General features: G+C 39.4%; 1 protein-coding gene across 1 annotated transcript in view; it reads left to right on the top strand.

The window, feature by feature from the left end:
• Positions 1-11,211, top strand: part of BRD8 (bromodomain containing 8) — a gene marked incomplete in the record, with an annotated part of 76,911 nt that overhangs the window by 4,914 nt on the left and 60,786 nt on the right. Inside the window, 4 exon segments of the mRNA XM_027768838.1 lie at positions 9,240-9,309; positions 10,326-10,375; positions 10,589-10,711; positions 10,837-10,917. Of these exon segments, the coding sequence (XP_027624639.1) occupies positions 9,240-9,309; positions 10,326-10,375; positions 10,589-10,711; positions 10,837-10,917 (324 nt within the window).

Genomic DNA, 11,211 nt, shown 5'->3' with positions numbered 1-11,211 from the left:
AGAGAATCTTCATTCCCTTTAAAATCTACTTCACTGTAGCCATGCGGAACCTTGTCTTCTACCACTAGCTCGTTTGTTGGAGGCTGAATTATTAGTAGAAAATCTTCATTCCCTTAAAAATCTAGTTCCCAGTAGCCATGTGGAACCTTGTCCTAGATAAACTTTTTTTTAAAGAGGGATATGGGACCAGCAGATGGCATAATACTACCATGTAGTCAACCACAGTTCAGGTCTTAGACCAGGTGGCTTAAAACTCACTCCGGGTGCGTGTGCATGATGTCTAAAATCCTGAGAGGAGAATGGAGGAGAACAAATTGTGCCATTGCCATCCGCCATGGGGGTGACTTCTGTCTTTATCTAGTGAGTGCACATAACCTATAACAAAACTCTCTCTTAAAAACAATTATTTTTAAATAAAAATGGAAAAGGAGTTTTGGGGGCCAGCTGGTGGTATGGTGGTTAAGACGACTGGATCCCACATAGCTAACTGAGCAATTGAAGTCTAAGAACTTCCTGCTTGAAAAACACCAAGTCCATGTGCTAACATGCCTAAAATCCCTAAAGGAGAAATGGAAGAAGGATTATGGCATGACTGTTCTCCATGGGTGGTGCTTTCTTAATTTCTAGCCCCAACACAAACATGTATGCCCTCTGGCAATTTTTTTTTTTTAAGAATTATTTTATTGAACTTTATTTAAATTTGACCTGAGAGGGAGAGAGTGTGAGAGCGAGAGAGGGAAAGCATTAAAATTTAGGGGTTGGCAGGTGGCATGGTGGTTAAGGGCACTGGACTCCCACTTGGCTGACTGCGATTTGAGTCCTGGACCTGATAGCTTGCTTTCTCACCTCCTTCTCTATCCCTCTTTCTGTTTCTCTCTGTCCGTCTCTGGTCAAATCTAAATAAATAAATAAATAAATAAATAAATAAAATTAAGTGAAATCATTCTTAAAAAAAAAAAAAATTGAAGCTTTGTGTCTAGCAGGTGTCATTGTGGTTAAGGTGCTGTATTCCCACATGAACGACAACAGTTTGAGTCCCGGACCTGGGGGCTTGCTTTCTTACTTTTCCTCTGTCTCTGTCTCTGATGAATTAAAAAAAAATTATAATGATAATAAAATTAGATAAATAATTAAAAAAAACTTAAATAAGTTTTTAATTTTGATGGTTAATTTATCTATTTTTTTGTTGTTAGTTATGCTTTTGATATCATGCTAAGAAATCATTTTCTTTTTTTTTTGGAGAGGTTTTCGCTATAGGGCACATGCGCTCGCCAGATAGACAAGAGAGAGACATAGAGCTAGAAAGTGAGAAATCACCCCCCGGAGGGGATGGTCACGCCGCAGTCCCTTCTCCTCCATTCTCCTCTCGGGATCTTGGGCACGCACGCACACGCGCCAGGTGTGAGTTTTAAGCCACCGGGTCTGGCATGCGAACCGTGGTCGACTACGTGGGAGTCCAGTGACATAGCCATTACGCTAACTGCTGGTTCTCAGAAATCATTTTCTTCTTGGGGCTGGCATGTGACATGGTGGTTAAGGATGGTGGACTCCCACATGGCTGACCACGGGGTTCTAGTCCTGGAAAGTGAAAAAGCAAGCCACCACTCTCTCTCTTTCTGTCCCTCTTGCTTGCTCTCTCTCTGTCCCTCTCTGGTCAAATTAAAATAAATAAAATTAAATAAGGTAACTTTTTTAAAAAGTTGTTTACTTTTTTATAGTTTTATATTTATACATTTAAATCTTTGATACATTTTAAATTAACTTTTGTGTATGTTGTGAGGCAGGCATCCAACTCAGTTATTTCTTATAGCTGTGCTGTCCTAGCATTGTTCTTTAAAATATTTTACCATTGAATTAATTTGGTATCCAGGATTTGTTTTTCTTTTAATTTGCCAGAGGGTGCATGCCTGTGCTACAGAGAGAGAAAGGATCCCAAAATGTGGTTATGCCCCAGTCCTTCCTCTTTTTTTTCTCCACCCCTTGAGGAATTGGGCACAAACATGTATCCATTGTTTTTCAAGTTGCTGGGCTGGAATTCAGACTGTAAGATCTCCCATGCAATAGGATCCAGCTCCTTTAACTAGTAGGCCACAGGGTCAGCCTCCCAGGATTATGTTTTGTTTTAAAATTTAATTTAATTTTATTCATTGTTATCATTTTATTTTTATTTACTTTTAAATAAAAGAGAGAGAGAGGAAAAGTGAAAAAACAAGACGCCCGGTTTGGATCTCAAACTGCAGTTCAGCTGTGTGGGAGTCCAGTCGTCTTAACCACCACACCACCTGCTACCCCCCAGAATTTTGTTCTTAAGTACCAGGAAGTGGGACTTGGTTTTCCCCATACCCACTGGAACATATCCCATAACGTTTTTTACTTCTAACCTTTTTCTTTTTCCCTTACTGTCTAAGGGTACCTTTTGATAGTCTTAAATCTCTCTCTCTCAGGCAAGCACCCTCTGGCAATAAAAATAACTTAATCATTTAAGAACTAGATAGTGTAATTACTTTCTTCTTGATAGAATGCAAACCTTATTTTAGGGGTATAGGAGGGCAAGTTGGAAAACTACTTAGGTAGCAAGCCCCAAAAAGTTGTTAACATCCTAAACTTGCTTCCATACCTGATAGCTATATAGTCCATGTTAATGGGGGATGTTCTAGGTAGTAGCTGTTCCTGAGCCAAATTAAATGTTAAACTAAAACAAAATGAACCATGTTAATTTGATAAAATATCTGTTTGTACTTAAATATAACTCACATATAAACTGAACTAATTTTTAAATAAATTGATTTGACATAGAATCTAATCTGTGCATTTTCTCACATTTGTATTAGGAAAATTATATGAGAATATGTAAATAACACTTCAAAGTTTACTTTTTGAGGTCATAGGTTCAGAATTTAAAATGGCTTAGTATCTTCCTCCTATCATTTCATCCATCTGCCAGTGTTAGCAGTTTTGGGGTTTTTTTGGGGGGTTGGGGAGAGATTTTTACTATAGGGTGTGTGTGCTTGCCAGAAAGATAGACAGAAAGCGAGAAATCACCCCCCAATGGGGATGGCCATGCTGCGGTCCCTTATCCGTTCTCATCTTGGGCGCCCATGCGCCTAGCATGAGTTTAAGACTCTGGGTCCAAGCCTCGAACTGAAGTCAACTACATGGGAGTCTAACAATGCAGCCATTATGCCATCTGCTGGTACCAGCATTTTTTTTTCTTTTTTTAAGAGAAGCTCTTGCTACAGGGCATTTGCACTTGCGGGAGAGACAGAAAGTGAGAAATCACCCCCCAAGTGGGAAGTCCATGCCACAGTCCCTTCTCCTCCATGTTCCTCTTGGGATTTTGGGTATGCATGCATGCACGCATGTGTGCCTGGTGTGAGTTTCAAGCTGCTGGGTCTGAAACTCAAACTACAGTCGGTCACATGGGAGTCCAGCACCTTAACCACCACGCCACCTACTGGCCCCAGTTCTCCCTCTTATCTCTGGTTTTGCTTCCCATGATTTCAGTTACCTGCTTTCAACTGTAGGCCAAAAGTAGGTGACTGCTCCACAGTATAATAAGGTATTCTGAGAGGAAGAAACCATACTTTTAAATATTATTATAGTATGTTGTTTTAACCGTTCTATTTTGTTATTGTTATTAATCTCTTACTGTACTTAATTTATAAGTTAAACTATGCCATAGATACGTATGTATACTTAAAAGCTGCATATTTAAAAGCTGCATATTTAGGGGCTGGCAAATAGTGTGGTGATTAAGTGTGCTGGACTCCCACATTGCCGACTGTGGTTCGAGTCCTGGACCTGGTGGCTTGCGTTCTTACTTTCCCTCTCTCTCTCTCTCACTCTGTCCCTCTCTGGTCAAATTAAAATAAATAAATAAACTTTTAAAAAGTTAAATGAAATAATTATTTAAAAAAATAAAAGTATATTTAATATTTGGTACTATCCATGGTTTCAGGGCTACACACACTTGGAGTCTTGGAACATACCCACCACAGATTTAGAGGACTGTATATGAAGATTTGTTTCCTTTCCCACTCAGACCTTTGTTTGTTAGTTTGTTTGTATTAAAGTCACATCTGCCTGGTATTATTTTTTGAACACATCATAATTTATTTAACTGGTACCCTGTTGATTGACATTTGCTAATACAAATAGAACTTTGTGTAGTTACATATAAATTATATCTATAGGATGAACTGAAAATAGAATTTCTGAGTCTAAGTCTGTTAGTTTAGTGTTGGGAGTTTCTTCCTTTTTTATTTTTTTTAAATTTTGCTATTGGGTATGTGCAGTTGCTGGAAAGAAGCGGGAAGGAGAGGGGAAGTGAGGAAGCACCCCACCATCAGTGACAGTTCTACACCTTTCTGTTTTTCCATTTCTCCTTACGAAACTTTGGGCATATAAGCACACACACTGGTATGTCTTTCAAGTCACTGGTACGTCTTTCAAGTCACTGGTACCAGGACTCAAACTGTGCAGTCAGTCATGGGAGATTCAACTGCTTTAACCACTATACCACTGTCTGGCTAGATAAATATTTCAGATTATCATGCTTAGAAATTATTTCAGTTTACACTCCCATTAGTAACATGTTGAGTACCTGCTTTTCTGTACCTTGTCTCATAGAATGGATTATCAGATGTTTTTGTCCTTTGACAACATTATAAAAGATGGGTACTAATATTTGGTATTTTTAATTTACATGCTTTTTTTTGGTGGGGGGAGAGGTTTTTGCTATAGGGTGTGTGCACTCACCAGACAGACAGAGACAGAGAGATAGAAAGTGAGAAATCAGCCCCCAGGGGGGATGGCCATGCCGCAATCCCTTCTCCTCCATTCTCCTCTCAGGATCTTGGGCATACACGCACACGCACCTGGTGTGAGTTTAAGCCTCCGGGTCTGGGACACGGACTGCGGTTCGCTACATGGGAGTTCAGCGACATAGCCATTAGGCTAATTGCTGGTCCCAATTTGCATGCATCTTTTTTTAAAGAATTATTTTATTTAACTTCATTTATTTATTTTTTAAATTTGACCAGAGTGGGACAGAATGAGGGCAAGAGAGAGAGAGGGAGAGAAAAAGTGAGAAAGGAAGCCGCCAGGTCCAGGACTTGAACATGGATGACCATGTGGGAGTTCAGCTCTGTTAACCACCATGCAGCCTGCCAGCCCCATTTTGCATATATCTTAACAAGTAAAGTCGAACATCTTCATATATTTTTTTTTCTTTTTGGGGGGGTGGGGGGAGAGGTTTTTTTTTTTTTTTTTTTTTTTTTGTTTAATGGTGGTTTGGGTCAGCGGCAAACCAAGACAGAGAGGCAGAAAGCAAGAAATCACCCCGCCAGGGAGGATGGCCATGCCGCAATCCCTTCTCCTCCATTCTCCTCTTGGGATCTTTGGCACGCACGCACATGCGCCCAGCATGAGTTTTAAGCCGCTGGGTCCGGGAGGTGAACCGTGGTCGACTACATGGAAGTCCAGCGACATAGCCATTACGCTAACTGCTGGTCCCAAACATCTTCATATAGTAAAGAGCCATTTATATTTCTTTTTTTCTTTTTCTTTTCTTTTTTTTTTTTTTAAGAGAGATTTTTGCTGTAGGGCATGTGTACTTACCAGAGAGAAAGAAAGAGAGAGAAAGCAAGACATCAACCCCCCAAGGAGGAGGGCCACACCACAATCCCTTCTCTTCCATTTTCCTCTTGAGATCTTGGACATGCACGCACATGTGCCTGGTGTGAGTTTAAGTTGTCAAATCCAGGACTTGAACCTGCGGTCAACTACATGGGAGTCCAGTGACGTAACCATTATGCCATCTGCTGGTCCCAAGCCATTTATATTTCTTCTATAAACTTTTCCCATTTTTCAATTGGGTTACTAGTCTTTGTATTTATTTTTTATTGTAATTGTAGATTTACATGTAATTGTACATCTTTGTAGGGTATAGTGTGGCTTTTTACAGCTTGGATACGGTGTATAATAATCAAATCAAAGATTAAACATACTCATTTTTAGGTTGAGCATTAAGGTGTGCACATTTGATAATCACTCTACTAGTTTTGTTTTTGGAGCTGTATATAAAATTGTCAGTGACATTTTTATAATTAGAAAGATTAGCCACTGGTCTAAACAATTAATTGCTTTTTTCTTTTCTTTTTTATTAAGGTTTTTGACATAGGGCGCCTGTGCCTATACATGCACGTGCCCAGTCTTATTTTCAAGCCTCCAGGTCCAGGACTTGAACTGTGTTTGGCCATGTGACAGTCTAGTGCCTTTAACCACCACGCCACCTTCTGACCCCCAATCTTTTATTTTTAAGTTTACTTTTTTGTTTTAGAATTATTTATTATTATTATTTTAAATTTGACCAGGGCGACACAGAGAGAAAGGGAAAGTGAGAAAGCAAACTGCCAGGTCTGGGACTTGAACCGTGGTCAACCATGTGGGAGTCCAGCACCTTAACCATTGTGCCAGCTGTCAGCCCCTAATTTCTTCCCTGAGTAAAGAAAAACAGTGAGAAAATGGCTGAGAAAGAGCACCCCTAGGAGGGTCCTGACACTGTGATCCACCCCCCAACTTCAGCCAGTTATAGATAATGGGTACGTATGTGCTCTGTGTACTTAGGGAAGTCTTTGGATGTGATGATCCTGAACCTTCCCATGTGGGTCCTTTGCCGAGTCAAGTTTTATCACTGTGCCACCATCCATCCCCATCCCCCACACCCATGTTTCTTTTTGTAGCTAGTATGCTAATTAACTCTGCCTTTGTTGATATTTTTTCCATTAAGATGTGTTAAGTATAGTGTATTTATTAATATTTTTATTTTTTTAACTCCTGTATTTTGTGACATAGAGGATTCTTCTCTAGCCAGAGGTTATAAAAGAATTATTTTATTCTCTTAGTACTTGCATGATTGACTTTTTAAAAATGTTTTAATCTTTGATTCATTTTAGTTTTTTTTTTATAGTACAAGGTATAAAATATGGATCAAACTTAAGTTTTTTCCTGATAGCTATTCACATGATTTTTGTTAGAGATGTTTTTGCCTCAGGGCATATGCACTTGCCAGAGAGAGAGGGAGAGACAGACAGACAGACAGACAGACACAGATAGACAAAGACATGAGAAGGTAAAAAATCACCCCCTTACCCAGGGTGGATGGCCACATCGTAATCCCTTTTCCTTCTTGGATCTTGGACACGCACACTCATACACCTGGTGTGATTTTCAAGCTACTGAGTCTGGGACTTGAACAGTGTGGGAGTCCAGCAACATAACCTCTGTGCCATATGCTGGTTCCATATAATAGTTTTCTTTTAATTTCCACTGGGCGTGGGCACTTAACAGGGGTGTTGGGTAAGGAAAACACCTCTCAGTGAGGCTTGGTTACACTGCAATTCCTTTTTTTCCATTTTCCTTCTTGTCAGGATTTGGGGTACACATGTACACAAGCCCAACATATATTCAAGCTGCCAGGGCTGGGATTTGAACCATGGTCAGCCACGTAGGCTTCCTCAGCCAGCAGGACATGGGGCCAGCCCATTCATATAATAGTTTTAAAGTAAACTGTTTATAAAGGAAAAGAGTTCTGAGATACCATTATCCTAACACAAAATTTTACTTTTCTTTTTGAGGTTATGAACTTTTGGGCCAGCTGGTGGCTTGCTGGTTAAGGTGGCTAAATCCCACTTGGCCAGTTACGCCATTCAAATCCCAGACCTGGTGATTTGAAAAACAAGCTGGACTTGTATGTGAGTGCCCCAAATCCCAAGAAAATGGAGAAGGGATTGCCATGTGCTATCTCCCTGGGTGCTGCTTTCTCACTTTCCCTCTCTTAGGCATGTGCATTCTTTGTCTCTTTTGTGAGTACATGTGCCCTATAGTAGGTTTCTTTATATATGTGTGTGTGTGTGTGTGTATATATACACACACACACACACATATATATATATAAAAGATTTAAGTTTTAGTGTTGAGGCTAGCTGTTCATCAGTAAGTCTAATCAAGTCTACATGAATATATTGGTACTTTCTTTTTGTTGAATTGTAGCCCTATGTTACATTTCCAGATGTTGTATTATTAGGAGCAAATGATAATAACTTTTGGTTTGAAAAAATGTAAAGGTGACTTCAAAAAGTTTATGGAAAAGGGGAATTAAAGTACAAGTTTATTTTGTTGCAAAAGTTGTTTAAATCTATAATACACATTTCCCATGAACTTTTCAAAGACCCTTTATAATGTATATTGCTCTTTATATTTTTATTAGAGATTTTTGCTATAGGATTTGTTTACTCAACAGTGAGACCAAAAGCAAGAAATCACCCCCACCCCCCCATAGGGGATGGCCATGATGCAGTCCCTTCTCCATTCTGCTCTTGGGATTTTGGACATATGTGCATGGGAGCCTGGCGTGAGTTTTAAGCCACCTGGTCCAGGACTCGAACCACTGTCAACTACATGAGAGTCCAGCAATGTAACCATTAAGCCATTTGCTGGTCCTGCTTTTTCTAAAAAAATTATTAATGTTACAATTTTAAAATTTGCTATAGGGCATGTGCACTCACCAGAGAGTGAGAAAGCTGCCTGGTCTGGTACTTAAACTGTAGTTGGCTATGTAAGGGTCCAGCACTTTTACCACACCAGCTGCTGGCCCTGCATGTTGCCTTTTCTTTTTTGAGAAATTTTTACTATAGAGCATGTGCACTTGCCGGAGAGACAAAGAGAAAGAAAGCAAGAAATCACCCCTAGGGGAGATGGCCATGTCACAATACCCTCTCCATTCTCCTCTTGGGATCTTGGACACGCACATATGCCTGGTGTGAGTTTCGAGCCACTGGGTGCAGGACTCAAATCACAGTTGACTATATGGGAATCCAGTGATGTAACCATTACACCATCTACTGGTCCCTGCATATTGCGTTTTAAAAAGGCAGATTCTTATAAAAGAGCCAAACTACAGGGAAATAAACATATTGTTGCAAATGAATAGAAATAATGCTTTATTAGGTTTACCTCAATTTACCAAGTAAATATATCATAGGAAAACTTCAGCAATGACTTTTCCTCTAAAGTGATAAAGTGACTTTTAAGTAATTATGTTTTCTTCCATAGTCAAATATTTCAGACTGCTTTCCATTGGCTGTTTTATTCCAGAATTTGAACTCTAAACTTTGAACTCTCAGCATACCTGTACTCCTTGCCCCCATTGGTGTTTAATAAGGCTTTCTCATTTATAGGGTATCAGTTAGCAGAGCAATCAAGCCCTTTGCAGAACCTGGCCGCCCTCCAGACTGGTTCTCTCAAAAAGTAAGTTCCAAAGAGATGATCTTTTGGGTGCAAAGTCAGTTCTCTACTGTGCCTTTTTTTCCCCCTTCAGGTTTTTGCTATAGGGTGTGTCTGCTCACTGGAGAGAAACAGAGAGTGAAAGTAAGAAATCACTCCCCAGGACCATGCCATAGTCCATTCTTCTCTTGGGATTGTGGGCACACATGCACTCATGCCACTTGCTGGCCCCTGGCCTTTTTCAGTTTTTAGGATTGTGCACTGTAAAGTGGGAGAATAGGAGAGAATACCATTTTCTTTTTTCCACTCTTTTCTAATCTATCTACATATTCTCTTATTAAAACCTCTTTGTGTCAGTGTGGCATAACAATTAAGAACCCAAGCTTGAGAGTTAGACAGGTCTGGTTTGATATGACTCCATCTATAAACTTAGGACTTTGGTTCTCAGGTTTCTCATTTGTAAAATAGAGATAAGAGTTGCTTCATGAATGTTATCAAGTTAATTGCAGTAATCCATGTAAAGCATTTATCTCAATGTCTTATATGTGGTAACTACTTAATAAATATTAGATACAAATATATATTTTTTCCTTTTAGAAAGATGTTTGTTATATGGCGCAGGTGCTCACTGGAGAGACAGCGAGAAATCACCCCCTGGGGGGATGGCATGCCGCTATCTTTCTCCATTCTCCTCTCGGGATTTTGGGTACTTATGCACACTCTCCAAGCCTCTGAGTCCAGGACTTGAACTGCGGTCGGCCATGTGGGAGTCCAGCAACATAACCATTACACCATCTGCTGGTCCTGTTATCTATAAATATTATTTGGTTGACTTTCCTGAAATATACATATTCCAGGCCAGAATACTCCTTTTTCTCTTGTCCAATACTATTTTGAATGGGATTGATGACAAAATTATTCATATTCCTAGAAATAAACCACTCACACCGTACATCTCTAAATCTTTATCTAATCTTTTGAAGCTTAAAAACATCATACCTTTCCATGCTTGCTCATCACATTTTCACTTTTTTCCATAGCATTGTGCTTCTCAATATTCAGAGCTTCTAGAGACCACTGAGACCCCAAAGTGAGTACAAAACCAGGTATTTCAACCAAATCCCTTTAATGGAGAAGTGTTTACTTAGGAAGCTTGTTTGATATATTTTTAAAATTGCTGAATAATAAAAGTATTACAGACATTATGATTTAAGTGGTAGAAATGGTTCACAGAAAGTAAGTGGAAGTGAGAACAGATGTCTCTTACTTAAACATGGATTTTTTTTTACAAAATTTCCCACAGACGGAAAAGGGGTGAAAAGGGAGAAGTTGTGGAAACTGTTGAAGATGTCATTGTTCGGAAACTGACTGCTGAACGAGTTGAGGAACTAAAAAAAGTGATCAAGGAAACCCAGGAAAGATATAGGTACTTATCAGAGAAAGTTTATATGGTTGGGAATAATAAAAAGGGCTGACTTCTCGCACTGGTCAGAATTTTTTAAATAGCAAGTTTAAAAAACCCAGGTTACCTACCTCTCTTTCTTCCTATAGACGACTGAAAAGAGATGCAGAATTAATTCAAGCTGGACACATGGACAGCAGACTGGATGAGCTTTGCAATGATATTGCAATGTGGGTTATATTATATTGTTCTTCCATTTGCACTCCTTTCTCTCCTTTCCCTCTCTTTTCCCCTGATGTAATTTGGCTCATTTTCTCCATCTGCCTTCTCTTTATACTTGAGACAGTTTCTGAAATGAGAAAACTGCAGAGGCTTGGTGGCTGGGAGGGAGAGTTGAGACTAAGAAGGTAATGTGATGAGACATTTCCATATGAGAATGTAACTTAGTATATATATTTTTTTAGAGGAATTAAATAATTATTTTTATTTTTATCAAAAAGAGAAAAAGTGAGAAAGCAAGCCAC

This window comes from Tupaia chinensis, unplaced genomic scaffold (genome assembly GCF_000334495.1).
Source record: "Tupaia chinensis unplaced genomic scaffold, TupChi_1.0 Scaffold147608_1, whole genome shotgun sequence".
Classification (NCBI taxonomy): Eukaryota; Metazoa; Chordata; class Mammalia; order Scandentia; family Tupaiidae; genus Tupaia; species Tupaia belangeri.
The sequence above is the reverse complement of the archived record's forward strand: the minus strand, read 5'-3'. Positions and strand labels throughout refer to the sequence as shown.